This window comes from Miniopterus schreibersii (genome assembly GCF_964146895.1).
Source record: "Miniopterus schreibersii genome assembly, chromosome: 18".
NCBI classification, from domain to species: Eukaryota; Metazoa; Chordata; class Mammalia; order Chiroptera; family Miniopteridae; genus Miniopterus; species Miniopterus schreibersii.
The window spans coordinates 39,112,313-39,130,502 of NC_138121.1; the positions used below are offsets into that span (position 1 = coordinate 39,112,313).

Sequence of the window (18,190 nt, forward strand, 5' to 3'; positions counted from 1 at the left end):
AGCCCAGCCTCACGGCAGTGAGGCTAGGACCCTGGGGGTGTTGCAGCCTTCTGGGCATGGCTGGTCCACATTTGAATGAGCTCCGTGGATCAGAGCAGACATGGGAATGAATGGGCATGATCGGGGGGCAGGAGGAGGCTGGGTGAGCAGAGAGGCATCTGGAAGGGAGGTCGAGGTCTTTTATCAGCCAAGACTCCTTTGGTTTCAGGTGATAGGAAATCCACCCCAAACCAGCTAAAACACCAGGAGATTGTATTGCCTCCTGCATCTACAAAGTGTGTAAGTGGTTTAGCCTCATGTGCCTTTTGACCAGGGGCTCGAATTACGTCACTGAGCAGTAGATTCTCTTCTCTGTCGCAGGCTGCTACACTCCCACCCCCAGCAGCTTCAGACTCTTGGCAGCAAAATAGCTGCCAAAGTTCCAGACCTCACTGGAGAGTGTCTGAAGCATCTGTAGCTCCTTGATGAGCCCTAACCCTTACTCTCAGTGGCTTGAATTAGGCCATGTGCTGAACCTTGAACCTGTCACTAAGGTCAGTGGGAGAGATATTCTGATTGGCACATTTAACCCCACAGTCAGGGTCTGGGAGGTGGCTACCTCCGGCCTAAACCCCAGGGCTAAGGAGGAAGAGATGGATTACCCTGTGCAGGGACTGGTGGGGTGGGTGGGGGGCATGCTGTCTGCCCAGGCCTGTATGGTTGGTGCAGGAGCCTGGACCTGGTCAACTCTGCTTCCCAGTGGAGAAGTCCCCTATCCCAAGATCCCAAGCAGGGGCGGTGCTCTCAGGGAGCCCCTCGGGGAAGAGCTGAGCTGTGCTGGGGGGGCTGGTCTGGCACCCCAGCTGGGTGTGGCTGCGGGAACTTCCTCAGAGGTGGTCCCTGGGCAAGGTCTTTGAAATGCTCTAGGGAGCTACAGACAGAAGCGCTTGGCTTCCCTAGGCCTGCTTGTTACCAAACGCTCCAGCTATTAGAAACCTGCTCCCGACTTTACCAGCAATAAAGTATCTGCTGTTTATGAGTAATTAGCCACTTCTGGAAAAGAGCTCTGTTCCTTTAAATTTATAGGGTGCCTTGATTTATGCATTTCATGGGGGGATGTCATGTTACATCACATCAGCCTGCTGTAATTTGATGCAAATCAAACACATGAGCGGCTGGTAGAGGCTCCCTCCTGCTTCTTGACATATTTCTAGATGGGGCGCCCTGGCCCTGCCCATCTTTGCATGTTTGCTTTTCTTGCTCGCTTCCTCAGGACAGATTTGGGGGGTCTTCATCCTGATCATTATGGGTGCCCTGGCTGAGGCCTCTCACCACCTTGCAGGTGCATCCCAGGAGGATCCCACGTCCCCCTGGGGGGCAGGGCCTCAAGCCCATGAGCCTTGCACCTGCCCTGGGCTTTGTGGGGGGTGGAGGAGGTTGACAGGCTGGGAGGCTTCGTCCATTTAAGGACCCCAGGCTTGGTCAGTGCACTAAGGACATGATACTATCAGGAGTGTAATTTTATATTATCTGATTGGAGAAGGAATTATGAAAAAAAAAAGGAGACTGATGGGCTTGAGGTTCAGCCAGAGCAGGCATATTACTAAACTTTTTCTGGAGCAGCTAGCCCCATGTAGCTGCTGAGAGGGCAGAAGCAAGGACAGTTCAAACAGTAGGTGGTCGGACTGCCCATCTACTTCTCTGTATGTTATTTTTTTCCATCCATCCACCCAGCCAGCCAGCACTTCCCAGACACTGACTAGATTTCTTGAGTGTTTAGGAGGTAACCCAGGGAAGCAAGACACAGATACAAATCTACTAACTTGTATGTGACCTTAGTCGGGTCATTACCTAGCTTCTGGCATGTTTACCCATCTATAAAATGGGCACAGAAACTAGGTGACAGTTGGTCTGGTCTGATGATCTGTGAGGTTTCTCCAGCCTCGCCACCCTCGGCCGTTGCCCACGCATCTGTCCACCAGGGGCACCTCCGCGCATGGGGGGTGGTGCTCAATCGCATTCACGTTCACGAGGGGCACCTGAGGAGAGTGCTAGGAAAAGAGCTCAGATGGGGGTGGGTGACCATTTGGGGGAAGTCTTTGGCATGAATTCTTACTGGTGCCACAGGAAAAACAGCGACTTGGATCTTTGCTTGTTGTACTTCATTGGCAATCGCCCCCATGGGACAAGGAAGGGCCAGCAGAAACAGGCTGCTCCGGCTGGGGACACCATGCGCCCATCAGCGGAGCTCGCCGGGTGGGTCTAGCTGGATTCACAGTGCACGGCCTGCTGCCCAGCAGATTGGCATCCTTGGCAGGCCTGCCGGGTGCTTTTTAATGGGTTTCTCTGGGCAGAGCAGAAAGCAGCGGCTTTGTCTTCCAGCGCCAGGGCCTTTCCTATGAGCGCACTTTCGAGAATGCTGCTCTTCTCGCCTGGCTTCCTGAAAGTGGTCGCCAGGTGTTCAGGGACCCGGGTCGTGGCCCTGGATACCTATCTTTCAGGTGTTCAGGGACCCGGGTCATGGCCCTGGATACCTATCTTTCAGGTGTTCAGGGACCCGGGTCGTGGCTCTGGGTACCTGGCTTTGGCGGGGGCGCTGTGTGTGGAACGAGGCCACCGCACCTTCTGCTGCGTCCCGAGGGGTGTGTGCTGTGATTCTGTGGAGGGAATTTGGGGTCCTCACATGGTCGGGGTGCAGCTGTTAATATCATTACTTAAAACTGGACCCTTGCGAGTGTTTTAACTTGTCTTTTGCTCTCTAATGAGGAGTGACTTTTTTTTTTTTTTTTTTAAATATATCTTTATTGATTTCAGAGAGAGGAAAGGAGAGGGAGAGGGAGAGATAGAAACATCAATGATGAGAGTCATTGATCGAGCCCGCAGCCCGGGCGTGTGCCCTGACCGGGAATCGAACCCCGATCGCCTGGATCCTAGGTCGACCCTCAACTGCTGAGCCACGCCCGGCCGGGCGAGAAGTGACATTTTTGTGGTCACTAGCCAAATGTCCTTCCTTCTGTGGATTTCCTGTTCACATGCCCTTTGTCCTGTCCCTCACTGGGTACGAATGCCCTCTAACATAAAAAGGTGAGGCTGTTTGCCTCCCCACGACCACATAGGCCTTGGGAGCGTTTGTCTTCCTTCCCAGAGGCCCTGGGACATGGTCGCCGCAGACCTAGGAGGGGGGGCAGCAGCAGTGACCTGCACAGGGTGCCTGCTCCGTGCCAGGCACTGTTCTGAGCTTCACACCCATTTCCTCACCAATTCTCCCTGCCACCTGGTTGTTGCCTCCATGTCACAGATGCACAGCTGAGGATGTCCACTTGGAGCTCAGTTCTTCTGGCGTTAGACATAGTCAGCTTCTGGCAGAGTCCCACGGGGCAGACGCCGCGGGGACCCCAGGGAGCCGCCCCGCCGCGGACGCTGCTGCTTCTGGATCTGGCGCGGCCCAGGCCTGCACACCAGTCGCTGCCGCTGCAGCACGTCTGGGGCCTCCAGCACGCCTCTCCCGCCCGCCCGCCTGAGCGAGGGGGGGACACCCGTGTCCTGATCCTGACGCTAAAGCACAGCCTGACCGGGGAGAGTTGAACTGACCACACACGGGGGGCATTTCCTCCGTGTAAGGGGAGAAATGCTGATTGGTTTGTTTCTAATGTTTCCCCTGACGTTCAGCCTCAGTAAAGTTCAACTCCAGCCATTTGCCGTCACTGGTGCTGGTTCAGGATCGGGACTTGGCTGCCAGGTCCCTTCTCTGTCAGGTGGGCCACACAGGCATAAATCAGGAGGCGGGAGGGGAGACTGAGTGGTGAGCGCAGTGGCCAACCTGGCAGCCTCGGAGTCCACAGATGAGAGGGCCCGGGCACCCGAGGCCACACGCGGTGTGGGCTGGGGGCAGGCACGGTTCCAGGGTGCGGAGGACCGCGGGCGGGAGGCAGGCCCGCACGGTGCAGGTATAGGCGGTGCGGCCAGTTGCCTGGGATGCACAGCTCTGCACAGCAGGGGGGTCCCCGGGAGAGCAGGTGGTGCCCTCTCCCTAAGGGGAGTTGTTTGCTGAACCCCTGTTCCAGACACCAGGGGGAGGGCCTCTGCTCTGCCCCAGCTGGCCCCCTTGGCCTGACTGCGCACAGGGACCCAGGTCTTGGGGGCATGGGGCTGGGGTCAGGAGGGAGGTGTTAGCGGAGTGGAGCATCCAGGGAAGGGAGTGGCAGTGTCATCCTGACAGCAGGTGCACCCTGAGGGCCTCCTCTGCATGGAGCACTTAGAGACAGATGGACAAGCTAGTCACTGCCCTCACCAGGCTCCCAGTGCCCTGACTCTCGTGTAGGAATGGTGCCCGAGGTGATCAGCGTCTCCGTGGCTGGTGTTTTGGGTTCCCCTGCCCTTTTGATGGTGAATCTGGGGAGGGCAGGACATTTCTGCTCCTTCCCTGTGCAGAGCCAGGCACAGTGCTCACAGTGGGCAGTCAGGGAACTGCGAGTGAGGGAGGGAGAGAGAGGGAGGGGGAGAGGGAGGGGGAGAGGGAGGGAGGGGAAGAGGGAGGGGAAGAGGGAGGGGGAGGGAGGGAGGGAGGGAGACAGGGAGGGAGGGAGGGAGGGAGGGAGGGAGGGAGGGGGAGAGGGAGGGAGAGGGAGGGAGAGGGAGGGTGAGAGGGAGGGAGGGTGAGAGGGAAGGAGGGGAAGAGGGAGGGGGAGAGGGAGGGGGAGGGAGAGGGAGGGAGGGAGGGAGAGGGAGGGTGAGAGGGAGAGGGAGGGTGAGAGGGAGAGGGAGGGAGGGAGAGGAAGGGAGAGGGAGGGGGGAGGGAGAGGAAGGGAGAGGGAGAGGGAGGGAGGGAGAGGGAGGGAGATGGAGGGAGGGAGAGGAAGGGAGAGAGAGGGAGGGGGAGAGGGAGGGAGGGAAGGAGAGGGAGAGAGAGAGGGAGGGGGAGAGGGAGGGAGGGGGAGAGGGAGGGAGAGAAGGAGGGAGGGAGTGAGGGAGGGAGTGAATGAATGAATGAGTGAATGAATGGATGCAGGGATGTTTGCATGGGCAAGTTCATGACACTGAAGGAAGCACAGGACTGAAAACGAGCGAGGGATTTCCGTAGTGTCAGGAGGTCTCAGGTGGGTGGAAGGCAGTGAGACGCAACCCAGATAATCCACGATGAGATAAAGTCGCTCTTCCTGGGGAGGGGAGAGTGGGGTTGAGAATGGTGGCATGAGTGGGTAACACTCGAGAGGAGTCTCTGGAGCACACTTCTCACCTGACTTGTGCCTTGAGGAGCAGAGAGCAGGGTTTGCCCTGGTGGCCCAGGGTGGTCTGCGGCCTGAGCCCTTCTCCCCAAGGACTGAAGGTGTGTGCCAGGGAGGAAGCATGGGTCGTTTGGCCTGTTCGCTCCTGCATTCATCCATTCAGCAGACACTGATGGAGGCAACTTCTGTGCCCGGCTCTGTGCCAGTGCTGGGCAAACCCCAGTGAAGCCGATGGTCATGGTCCCCACCTCGAGGAGCCTCTGGACAAGTATATAAAAAAACTAACCCAGTGTGAAAACCACTGTGAGGGGCCTGCAGAGGAGCTGGGGATGCTGGACTGGAGGCCCGAGGCCCCGCCCTGGGTCCCAGGCAGCAGAGGCCTGAGCGCTGGTGCACCTGGGTTTTGCTCACTGATGGCTGTGAGCACTTAGGAGATGATGTGTGTCTGAGCTTGTGTCTCCCACAGGTGCCCTGAGAACGATGCCCCTGGCCATGGTCTAGGAGTATTTCCCAGTCGGGCCCTCTTTGGTCGCTCTTGCTTTCCCGCATTCTACATTGTATTTAGTTTTGCACCGAATCAAGTCTGAGGCTTCTGTGAAATGAAAATAAACTGTTCGGCAGGATGTCAAGTCAGAAGTGCTCAGATGTAAAGGGCTTTTGTCAGGGGAGAGGGTGGGGAGGGGTAGCGGGGCCCCCACACCCCAGCCACCACTGTCCCCAGGAGGAAGGGGCTGTGGGGAGTCCTGGGGTGGCCGGCTCCCCGATCTGTTCCAGGGCAGAGCTCTGTGCTGAGGCTGAGCAGGGAGCCAAGGCGGGTTAATAGGGATTAAATATCTAAGTTCCTGCCTGATGAGCCTGTTTGGAAAAGGAGAGAGAAAGCCAGCGGGTGAGAGTAATCAGTGTACCTCATGACGACCGCTGGCATCCCTCTCAGTTTTGCGATATCCTTTCAGAGGTAGGTCACTCATTAAAAGCTTATATAGGTATAGTTTTTGTAGCTTTCCCCTATGGATGGACACAGTTCAGATGAATCATTTTCAGAGAGTTAGGGTCCATTTCCTTCCTGAATCATCCCATCTGGGAGAATTGGAGGCACTACTTTATGGCCTGAATTCTCTGGGGAAAGGAGTGGTTTTTTGCTTACAAAACTGCTGTCTGTTTTTGTGACACTCTGGCCACCTCCCTCTTCTGCATTGTGATGGTCTGAAGCTCAGAGGACTATCATTTTGAGGGCTGAGTCCTCCAGGAGCTGCAGAAGGGGCTGTAAGACACCTGCCCTCACAAAGCTCCAGCAGAGGTGGGGACACGTGGCTTGGTAGCTGTGTGTCAGGCACACTGTGTCCTAACCATTCCACCCAGAGAAAGGGCATGGGTGCCTGAGTGGTCGCCTCCAGCCTGGGGCAAACCCAGGAAGGCTTCCTGGAGTAAGTGACACCAGGCTGGAGCATGGAGGAAGGATTTGGACTGCCACGTTTGGAAGGGGGGGTGGGCTATCAGGAGACTGGGGGCTGGTCCTCCTTCTGCTTTCTGTGTTACAAGGAGGAAGAGAGGGGCCAGTGCCGTCTTTCAAACTCTGAGTCCCTCTTCTTTCTCATGCACGGGGAGTGCTCACCACAATGACCGCTTCATCCGTGGACATTAGCTATGTGGTCCCAGAGTTCATTGTCACCGTTTGTTTTTCTCCATCTCTGACCCTCCTGAGACAGGAGACTGCTGACGTGGGGTGGTGGCAGCGTGAGGCCCGCTGTTAGGCGAGGAGGTGCTCTCCCTGGCCTGCCCCTGGCCCCACGTCCCGCACCGTGAGGGCTCTGGCCCCTTGGCCTCCTTTGAGCTTTGCCCGGGACCTGTGATTTCTTTGTTGCGCACAGCTCACAAACAAAGGGGCTGGTGGCCATCACGCCAGCCGGGCGGGACTCCCCATGGCGTGCAGCCACCAGGGCGCCTGGAGCCAGGCTTCCCAGCTGTGCGACCTTGTGGGACGTACGCCTCCTGAGCCTCCGTTGCCTAATTTTTAGTATAGTAACGATCATCTAAAGTTGGGTGAGGCTACGTGAATAATGACTGGGCAGTGCCCAGCACAGCCTTGGCACATGGTGTTGTGATGGTGAGGAGGGGGGTGAGGGGGAGGAGGGGGAGGAGGGTGGGGGGGAGGAGGAGGAACAGGAGGAAGAGAAAAAGGAGGAGGAAGAGGGGGAAGAAGAGGAGGAGGAGGAAAAGGAGGAAGAGGAAGAGGAGGAGGAAAAGGAGGAAGAGGAAGAGGAGGAGGAAAAGGAGGAGGAAAAAGAGGAAGAGGAGGAGGAAAGGAGGAGGAAAAAGAGGAAGAGGAGGAGGAGGAGAAAAAGGAGCAAGAGGAAGAGGAGGAGGAAAAGGAGGAGGAAAAAGAGGAAGAGGAGGAGGAAAGGAGGAAAAGGAAGAAGAGGAAGAAGAGGAGGAGGAAAAGGAGGAAGAGGAGGAGGAGGAAAGGGAGAAGAGGAAGAGGAGGAGGAAGAGGAGGAGCAGGAGGAGGAGGGGAGGGGGAGGGGAGGATGCTGCTAATGATGCAGGAGGTGACGAGGTGACAGGAATGAGGTGTGAAGAGGGAGGAGCGGGAAGGAGGGGAGGGGAAGCGGCGTGCAGTGGTCACGGCGACAGTGACCGCCACTCCCTTCTGAGGGAGCTGACTGTGCCTGAGGAGCCGTGGTTTTCACAGCCACCGTCTGAGGTTGTCTGTTCCCCCCCAGCACCTTTGCCCGGAGTGGGTGGTGTAGGGAGACGGTGATGGGGATGCAGACCCGAGTCCCGCCACCTGAGATGACCGGAGACCCCCAGGGCATGCTGCCCCCCTCGATGTGCCCTTATCCACCCCCAGTTCTGGCTGCAGTTTCAGCCCCAGCCCCAAAAGCCGACGTGCTGGGGGGACCTGCTCACCCCGAGGTTTCCGAAACCATCCAGGTCTTCGGGCGGAGACGCTCCTGGTCCTGTTTTCTCGCTTCCAGTCCTCCAGCTCTCCCCTCGCGCGGCAGGAAGCGGCCGGGCTCTGCGGGGCCTGCGTGCGGGCCTAGCTGCCCGCCCGGGGCAGGGGGCCTTGACTGCGGCCAGCACCCACCCGAGGGGGAGTTTGGGAATTTGACCCCGCTCCCCACCTTGGCTCCTCCGGTTACACTGCCGCTGCCGCCATGGTCCACAGCCTGATTTGAATATCGTGCTTTCATTAATAAGTTCAGCCAGGATTTAACTGTTTCTGGCCCTGTCTCGGCACTGTCTACATGTCAGTCAGAAAGGAACAGGTCACTGTGCCGCCCTCCTGTTTACCTATTAATCATCTGGAAAATAAACCATTCAGTACCTTGCCCACCTCAGTAATGTTTGTGATGTAATTTGTTTGGATGCCCAAATGTCACCGCTGTTGATTGTAGGAGATGAAAAAATGTCCTTGCTCAGCATAGCCAGTTCTAGGCCAAAATGTAAGCATGAAATCTCTGGTTTATTTTTGTAATAATGTTTATAGCTGTTTAATGACCCTGAAAAGGTTCAGTAGTCTGGTGTTCCGTATTTCAGAACAGGAGTGTATTATGCTTATAACAACCTTAGTTAAGCAGCGTGAGCTACAACAATTGGAAAAATAGCATTTAATAAGAAGCATTGTATTCTAGGGGAGGTTGTCTTCATCACAGCTCACCCCAAGTGGAAGGAAGCAAGATAGGTTGTGCAGAAGGGCCACGGGTCACTGAGTTCCCAGGAAGGGAGTCTGTCTACAGCCACAACTGTGAGCTGTGATAGCAGTTTCAGTAAATCCCTCTTTGGGACCCAAGCTGTGGCCCCAAGTCCCCCCAAGCCCCCCCCCCCCCCCCCCCCGTGCAGCTACTGGGCACTGGGCTCCGCAGGGCTCTGCGGCAGCACCTTTCCCCATGCTGATAAAGAGGGATATTTAGTTGTGCTTGGCTAGACAATATTTGATTTTTAAAAATCCAGTCGAAATGGTAATTTTGAAAGTCATTTTATTTCCCAACTATTCTTTTTCATGGTATGAGGATAAAACTCTTACTGGCAAGATCTATATTTTTTGGACTATTCATAAGATTACTTTTTTTTCTGTGCTAGCAAAATGAAACTGTGTTTTTGTGTAAAATTTATTTAGACTCATAGCAGCTGGCATTTCTGGTGTCCTGATAGATTAAATTTCATTTTGAGTGAGAGATACAATTGGGTTCTCTATTGGAAGAGTTAAGTGAAAACTTTTACCGTTGGTATTGCAGGAAATCGTCTTGCAGGTGGAAATGCCGGTCAACATAAGCACCAGCACCACCAAAGGCAGCTGCATGACTCGTACCTGCAGTGACGAGGCGAGGCAGAGTGCACTTCGATAACCTGAGCGGGGGGGGGGGGACCTCTAGCCCCAGAAGCTGTCCGTGGGGCCCCAGCATCTCCCTGCCGTAAGGGTGCCCTGGCGACTGGGACTCAGGCCCCAGCCTGGTTCTTGGTCAGTTTTGGCAGTAGCAGTGGGTGCCTGTAGCGCCCACCATACCCTGGGGTTCAGGAAGAGTCAGACGTTGGGGGCAATGTCAGCGTGTTTTCCCACTTTGACAGTTTACAAGGGCCCCACGCTGTCCGGCTTCGGCTGCCTCTTGGGTCAGGTAAATCAGTCAGCGGAGTTTACTGACTTCTCCTGCAAGCTGTGGGCCGAGGCCATGAGCTAAAGGCCAGGCGGGCTGTTCTCAGTGGTTAGGAGTTTGATTACTTGCTTTTAATTGTGTGAAAGTTTTCCTACCTGGGCAAGAGGGTCAGGTGACTTATTTCACCGGTTACTCAGAAGGTTCCAGATGGCTGTGGATTTCCTGAGGGCCAGGGTCATGGCCCACCCTGTGCTGGCTCCCGGCCTCTTAATGTGGGTGTCTCAGAAGCCACGTCATGGAGTGATGGGTGCAGAGCCAGGCTGGGGCCGTGCACATACCATAAAGTGCCCAGGTACCGGGGACCAAGCGGGGCAGTGCTGCAGGTCATGTGCGGGTCTGCCCTGGTCGTCAGGGCACAGGGCATGGCCTGTGGGGGGGGCTCTGCTGGAATCACTGACAGACCTCCACTGCTGGGCCTCTGAAGGGAAGACTTGTCCCTGTGCCTGCTGCCTGGGGGCTGGAAGAAGGGATTTAGGACACCTCGTGGTCAGTGAGGACTCCTGAAGGCAGTCCCCCGGCCCCATCCCTGGGAGTTGTCAGGGCTGCAGTGAGGTTTGATCCCTTAACAACGGGACAGATGATCACTTAGGTTCACAGTGAAGCATTTGTGTAAGTTTCCATTGGGGACTCCATGTCCTGGCCCCGCACAGACCTAGTCCACGGGCACGTGGGTGCACACTCAGACACACATACACACACCTATGTCCACAGCTGCAATGGTTTCTCCTTTCCCTGAACTTTGGATTCTGCCTCTCAGGAGTCTTTTTGTTGCTTTCCTGTTATTGGTGGCCCTGCCCATCGAAGGCCCCTGGCAAGAATTGCTGAATAACTGAGACTGGTAAATGAATTCTGGACAGGTGAAGTGTCGAGGCTGGAGAAATTGGGGCCGACCCAGGTCTGTGAGTCCCAGGCCGGGCTGGGGGCCAGTTCGTCCTGCCTCAGCTGCATTGGCCCAGGGACAGCACACTAGTTACCTCCGCCTTTCCAAGAGCTCTCGCTACCCTTTCTTGCTCTGAGTTTGGCAGCTGGCATTGGTGAGGACTGACCCATCAGGTGCACCTTCTCCTGGCACCAGGGGTGGCGGGTCCCACAGAGTATCCTGAGCTAACCGTCTGGTGTGGCCCTGCCCCACAGGGGCTCTGCTCACTTGAGGGCCGTAAGCCTGGGGCTTCTCCTGTGAGCTGCTGAAATCCGAGTCCTCCATGGATCCCACGAAGGCTGGTCTCTGTTTGCTGGTGCCCGTGGGCACACAGACTGAAAGAGCTGGTGGTGGCGGGGATCTCCCTTGGCTGTTCCTGGGCCCCCAGGTGGCAGCCGGTGGCACTTCTGACGGATGCATTCTGACTGTGGGTATTCATGGACCCGTGGGACCTGAGTTGGGGCCCTGAGGCTGGGGCTTGCCCTATTTTATGGGCTGTATTTATGAGGTCTGTTCATTCATGCCCCCCCCATTCAGTTGGCAAATATCGAGCCTATGCTGAGCCAGCTCTGCTCTAGGCCTGAGGCTTCCTCCGTACTGAGGCAGACGCAATCCTGCCCTCACGGAGAAGCAGGTCTGCAAAGGGCCAACAGCAGACCTGTCCCTGGCGCTAAGGACTGTGAAGAATAGGGGGAGGGGGTGGAATAGAGAGAGGCTGGGGCACGGGCGTCGGCCTCAGACAAGGGGACGCGCGGGCCTTGTGAGGGGCTGTGGGAGCTGAGGCCTGCGTGAGAAGAAAGAGGCTGACTGGGCTTCACACTTTCCAGAGCATCCCGCGTTCAGCAATGGCACTGCATGACCAGTTGCTTAAGGGGTTTATAGAAAGTTTTGTTGATTGAAAAAAATTTTAACAGTAAAACAATTGCATACCCAGACCTCACTTGAAAACTTCGCGCTTTCATTATTTGACAAGCTGAGTGTCCCTTTCCCTGCGTGCATGGGGGAGGTGGCGGGTGGTCTTCCCCGGGTCCCACCTGATCTGCAGTCTCGCCCTATTGCCTCCTTGCCCTCCTGTGGAATGGGCTGCAACCTGAAAGTAGCCCGTCTTCCTGGATTCGTGTCTTCTGAGCCGGCCGCTGGGCAGCCTTTGGCAGTGGGCCAGCTGTGTTGGCTTCAGACCTTCTGAACTTCCTCGAGCTGTTGGGCAGAATTCTGAGTGCTCCCACATGGCTTCAGGGTCATGATCCATATTTGCTCAGAAGATGAGCCAGCATGCCCCTAGGGGCTGCTGGAGTCCCTGCCTGGAGACCTCTGCCCCTGTAGCTCCGCACCCTGGGCCTGTCCCTCCCTGCTGGTTGGTGGGCACCAGGAGTGCTGGAGCCAGCCAGTCATGTCTCTAAGTGCCAGCAACAGGGTCTGGCACACAGTGGGATCTCAGCAAGTTTGTTGAGTGAATGTAAGAATCTTTGTGAGAAATTACTCCTTTCTGACCAATCTCCAAAATGTGACACCCCCCCCTTTTTTAAAATTTGACTGCCACTGGAAACAAAAAGGAAAGATGGCAAATTGGAAGGCTTCTCTTACTGAAAGTGTCTGTGTGTCTGCGTCAGTGCGTGTGGGCAGCTGTCCTGCCGTCATCAGTCATGGACACATTGGGCCTGCAGCACGGTCACACTTTCTCTCCATCCTGGAAATAATCACCCTGTCTCCTCCCCTCCCATACATGATGGCCGCCTAGCCCCATCTTCTCTCTAGGGAGGTCAGCTCCCATTGGAGAGCCTCCATGCCTGCCCAGCAGGAAGCACCGTGGGCAGCAGACCCTGCCAGTGCCGAACATGCTTCCTCCACACCTGAGCTTTGTCCCCAAGGTCCTCTGGGGAATTGCTTGGCCCAGGAATCAGTCCTGGCTGGGGTTAAGTGCTGCTCCTGGCCCACCTGGCTGGCTAAGACGTCTAAACATTGGGTACCCAGAGCATGGATGGGCAGCATCCTTCCAATGGCAGGAAGCACATCTGGGCTCCCTGGGGGGGGAGATGGCTGTGGAAATAGAAGGACTCCAGATGTGGGTTCTTGGCCTTTTAGAGCTGAATTGCCCACATGCTCTGATGTGGAGGACCGGTTCCCTGCACCCGCCCGCATGGCCTGGCTTAGCTGCTCTGCACAGACTGGAGGGGGCAGTGGGGACTATTACAGACAATTATGCAGGCCTGCTCTGAGTGTTAGTGTTTTACAAACAGTTTTGCGTTCTAATTTTCTGCAAAACACATTCTGCAGGTACAATTTGTACTCATTACTGTGTACTGGGAAAGTTATTAAAAATGCTCAGACTTGGTGTGAGTTCCTGTGGCATCATCCCTGGACTTCAGTTGGTCTTTATCTAGTTGTTGGAAAGATCTCCTTAAGCCCAACAAAAGTCCCAGGCTTGGATATCGTGCCCACTGACAGACAGGGGAGAGCCCATCTCTGGTGGAAGTCCCCCCCACCCAGATTTGAACCATCTCGACGGTCCACTGTGGTTCCATCAGGAGATAATTTATACTTCCTCTGATGGGCACAGTTACGAAATGACAAAATAACAGTGTTTCGTAACATAAGGGTTAAATCTTAATCTCTGAGGTTTGCAAAGCTGCTACTCGCAGTCTCCTTAAAATTTAATATACCTCGTTAATGCTTCCTTGCAAACACTGAAGGATTTTTATGATTATAATCATGTGTTACAGCACCTAGCACTGTTTCTAAGCAGCATACTAATCAGCTTAATGAGATATTACTGCACTTTTTGTTGACTAAAGCAAAATCCCTTTTATTGTTCTAAAGCCTGTCCTTTACTTTATTTCCCCTCAAAACATTATCTTGTTTTATTATGTATCAGTAAATATCAGGACTCCTCCCCAAAAAACTTAAAATAGCCCCTTTCATCTCAGAGTGGGGAATGCATTGACCAGGGGAAGCGGATGGAACCGAAGTTCCGAGTGAATGTGTTGGGCCTGGGCGTTAAAGCCATTCTCTCCAGGCCAACTTTGAACCCAGCCCACAGGTGCGGGTGCCACAAGGTGGCGGGGGAGGGGATGGGGCTTTCCCATGCAGACCCCGATCTGTTATTAGGTGTTGAAAGTGGTAAGACATTAATGATTTAAGTGTGGATGAGTAATTGCAGTCGGTAAATAGAAAATGCAGGGAAGACGATCTATCGCCAAAACAAATTGGAGGGCCAAAGCCATATTGCATAATTGGCATTTAATAATTCATTTTTTTATTATTGTTTTCGACTATAATTCCTGAGCATTATTATGTGTAGGTAAGGCAGGAAATGCAAATGCCGGCCCGCTGAAGCTGCCGCTTCGGGGCGCCGGGTTCGGGGCCCACACCTGAACTCTCTCTGCATTTTCAGGGATGGAAGAAGCCAGCCTGTGCCTTGGAGTGTCCTCCGCAGCGGCGGAAGCCGAGCCCCACCTGAGCGGCCCCGTCCTCAACGGCCAGTATGCCATGAGCCAGAAGCTGCACCAGATCACCTCCCAGCTCGGCCATGCCTTCCCCGAGCTGCACGCGCGGCCCGGCGCCGACGACAAGCCCCCGGCGCCCCTGGACGACAAGGCGCACGTGCCCGGCAGCGGCCAGCCCATGGGCAGTCAGATGGCGCTGCTGGCCAGCCAGCTGGGCCGGGACGTGGACACCAGCCTCAACGGGCGCGTGGACCTGCAGCAGTTCCTCAACGGGCAGAACCTGGGCATCATGTCGCAGATGAGCGACATCGAGGACGACACGCGCAAGAACCGCAAGTACCCGTGCCCGCTGTGCGGGAAGCGCTTCCGCTTCAACAGCATCCTGTCCCTGCACATGCGCACGCACACGGGCGAGAAGCCCTTCAAGTGCCCCTACTGCGACCACCGCGCGGCGCAGAAGGGCAACCTCAAGATCCACCTGCGGACCCACAAGCTGGGCAACCTGGGCAAGGGCCGCGGGCGCGTGCGCGAGGAGAACCGCCTGCTGCACGAGCTGGAGGAGCGCGCCATCCTGCGCGACAAGCAGCTGCGGGGCGCCCTGCCGCCGCCGCGCCCCGACCCGAAGGCGCCGCCCGCCCACGCGCACGCCCACGGGCACGCGCACGCGCCGCCCGCCCCGCCCGCCGGCCCCCCGGCGCCGCCCGCCGCCGGCGCGCCCGACGCCCGCGCTGCGCCCTCGCCCAAGCCGGCGGGCGCCCCGGAGGACGCGGCCCCGGCCGCCGGCTTCCGCTGCACCTTCTGCAAGGGCAAGTTCAAGAAGCGCGAGGAGCTGGAGCGGCACATCCGCATCCTGCACAAGCCCTACAAGTGCACGCTGTGCGACTTCGCCGCCTCGCAGGAGGAGGAGCTCATCGGCCACGTGGAGAAGGCGCACATCACGGCCGAGTCGGCGCAGGGCCCGGCGGGCGGCGGCGGCGAGCAGGCGGCCAGCGAGTTCCGCTGCGAGGTGTGCGGGCAGGTGTTCAGCCAGGCCTGGTTCCTCAAGGGCCACATGCGCAAGCACAAGGACTCCTTCGAGCACTGCTGCCAGATCTGCGGCCGGCGCTTCAAGGAGCCCTGGTTCCTCAAGAACCACATGAAGGTGCACCTCAACAAGCTCGCGGTGAAGGGCAAGTCCCCCGGCGACGCCGAGGCGCCCGCGCCCCTGGGCGGCATGTCCCAGGAGGCCCACGCCAACCTGTACTCTCGGTACCTGTCCTGCCTGCAGGGCGGCTTCGTGGCGCCGGACAAGGCCGGCCTGAGCGAGCCCGGCCCGCTCTACGGCCAGGGCGAGCTGCCCCTCAAGGACAAGGAGGCCCTGGGGAAGCTGCTGGCCCCCGTCCCCGGCGTGGCCCGCGGTGTCCCCGACGGCGACAAGCACGCCCTGCTGGGCTGCCTCAGCCTGGTGCCGCCGCTGAAGTCCAGCTGCATCGAGCGCCTGCAGGCCGCCGCCAAGGCCGCCGAGATGGACCCGGGGCACGGCTACCCGGCCTGGCAGCTCCTGGCCCGGGGCGCGGCCGAGCGCGGCTTCCCGGCCAAGGAGCGCGCGCTGCAGCGCGGCCCCGACGACGCCGCGCCCGCCGCCGTCCTGTTCGACCAGGAGAAGCGCGAGTACGTGTTCGTGGGGGCGGACGGCGCCAAGCAGGCAGTGCCCGCGGACCTGCTGCCCGGCGCGAAAGCGGGCGGTGCGCGGGACCTGCCGGCCAAGCTCGACCCCGCGGAAGGCGGCCGCGAGTTTCTGCCGCACGGGCTGCACCAGGCGCTTGACTACAACCTGCCGGGCTCCGCGCACGCGAAGGAGAAGCCCACGGAGTGCCCGGACTGCGGCCGCGTGTTCCGCACCTACCACCAGGTGGTCGTGCACTCGCGCGTGCACAAGCGGGACCGCAGGGCCGACGAGGACGCGCCCGCGGGCCTGGAGGAGCGGCGCGGCTCGGGCAGCGACCAGGAGTCCCAGTCGGTGAGCCGGTCCACCACGCCCGGGTCCTCCAACGTCACGGAGGAGAGCGGGCTCGGCGGGGCGCTCTCCCAGGCCGGCAGCGCCCAGGAGGACAGCCCGCACCCCTCCTCGCCGTCCTCCTCAGGTAGGCTGCCAGGGCGGTGGGCGAGGAGCAGCTGGCACGGGCCCTCCCTGCCCCGGGCGCGCCGCTGCCGCTCTGCAGGGCCAGGCCCGGCCGCCGGGGCGCTCGGTGGCGAGGACCCGCCTTCCCGCCTTGCCGCAGGGAAGTCCGGCATTTCGTCTGTTGGCCTTCCCTGGAGCGCTGGCTTCCAGGGAACTTAGTTGTCCCTCCTCCCGTGCGGTAGGATGGCCAGTGGGCGGGTTTGCCCATGGGACAAACCTTTCCCCGCAGTTGCCCGCCTGCTCCGTGTCATGCCCTGACCCTGCTGGCCGTCCCTTCCTCTCCAGCGCCTGGGAGCCTGCGCCCTGCTCCACCCGTGAATGTGAAGGTTTAAGTTCAGACCCTCCCCGTCTTTCCCCGGAGCATATCCCCGTGATTCTCTAGGGGGCTCCCCCGGTCTCCCTCCCCAGGCCAGACCTGCGCCTGGTTCCCTTCCAAAATTGCAGCGTGGCCCGGGGCGGCGCCTCTGCCGTGGAGGGCGCTGAACTTGGACACGCAGGTGCCTGACTGCGCGAGTTAAATGCACTGTGTGCCAGGGCGCGCAGCCTGGGGGTCTAAAATAGCCCGGCAGACAGTCTGTCATCAGAATGTCTGTGAAATGCCGAAGCTTCGTGGCCTCATTTGAAAAAAAAAACATAAAAAACCCACTAGCCTAAGATGGTTATATTTAAGTTGCTACCTAACAGCAGGTAAGCTGTCGCCTCCGCCCGTTTCCAGAGCCCCTTCCTAATGGATCGTGAATTGAAACTTCTATCTCGAGCTCTTTCTAAAGAAAGCATCTCGCTAATACTGTAATCATTCCGCAGCCTAACAACAGAGGAAGTCGTCCCATAACAAATACCCTGTTACTAATGGCAACATTGATTTCTGCAATCAGCCATTAGTCTAGAAAATGAAAGACAGTTTGAGGCACCTCGAGGCACCGCACTGCCCACAGTTACGGGGCTGGCAGCGCACGGGGGAGGGTCATTTTTTAAAAAAGTTTTTTCTTCTCTTTTTCCTCCCCCTTCTTGGGTTTCGATAAATATCTCCGTGTCGGAGGCAGTTCACTGCTGCAGTTATTAAGTAGACGCCAGTTTCATTCTGTTGTTATTGCCATGCTTCAGTATCCCCTTCTTCCAGGGCAAAATTAGTATGAAAATAAAGTGTGAGCCTGCTGGCTTATTACAGACCAGTAAAGAATTGTTAAGACACATAAATCTGAGCTGCACATTCCAGAGATTCCGATAGCACTTAATGCCGCTGCTTAAATACCCATGAAACACACTGTCTGCTCCGGAGTCCTAGACTCGCGTGTGATTTATTTCTGGTGAGAACTCTGGAGGAGGCTGAGCGGCGCGAGTGCCTGGGTGGGTGAGGCCGCGCTGCGGAGTGACCACGGCCCGGGACAGACGAGATGCGGGGCAGGGACTGCAAGTGTCACGGCCCTGCGGCAGAACTTGGTGGAAATGGGCCTGAGTGTGGAGGCAGCAGAGTGCCGGGTGTCCCCCCGTCACTAGGGACCATTTCTGGCCTCCGGTGAAGAGATCCCCTGTTCTGGGGAGTGCAGTCTCACTGTTTGGGGATTGGGGACCTTTAAGGGACAGAGAGCAGAGTGCCAACCAGTTCTTCTAAGTTTGCAGTGTGAACGCGCCAGATTTCCATCCCTCTCTCAGACCTGCTGAGACGCACAGGGCTCAGCAGAACATTCCGGCACCAAATGTTCTGCTTTACTTGTGACGTCTCCTCTGTGTTTCTCACCTTCTGGCTGAGTGATAGCCCCATGCTATTCCTATCTGTTGTTTCCGTGTCTCTAAATACTTTTGAAAAAACC

General features: G+C 57.4%; 1 protein-coding gene across 1 annotated transcript in view; it reads left to right on the top strand.

The window, feature by feature from the left end:
* The window catches only part of ZNF536 (zinc finger protein 536), a 244,192-nt gene that overhangs the window by 156,873 nt on the left and 69,129 nt on the right, over nucleotides 1-18,190 (top strand). The window contains exon 4 of the mRNA XM_081119583.1: nucleotides 14,167-16,341. Within this exon, the coding sequence (XP_080975709.1) occupies nucleotides 14,169-16,341 (2,173 nt within the window). The 5' untranslated portion in view covers nucleotides 14,167-14,168. The remainder of the gene's footprint in view (nucleotides 1-14,166; nucleotides 16,342-18,190) is intronic.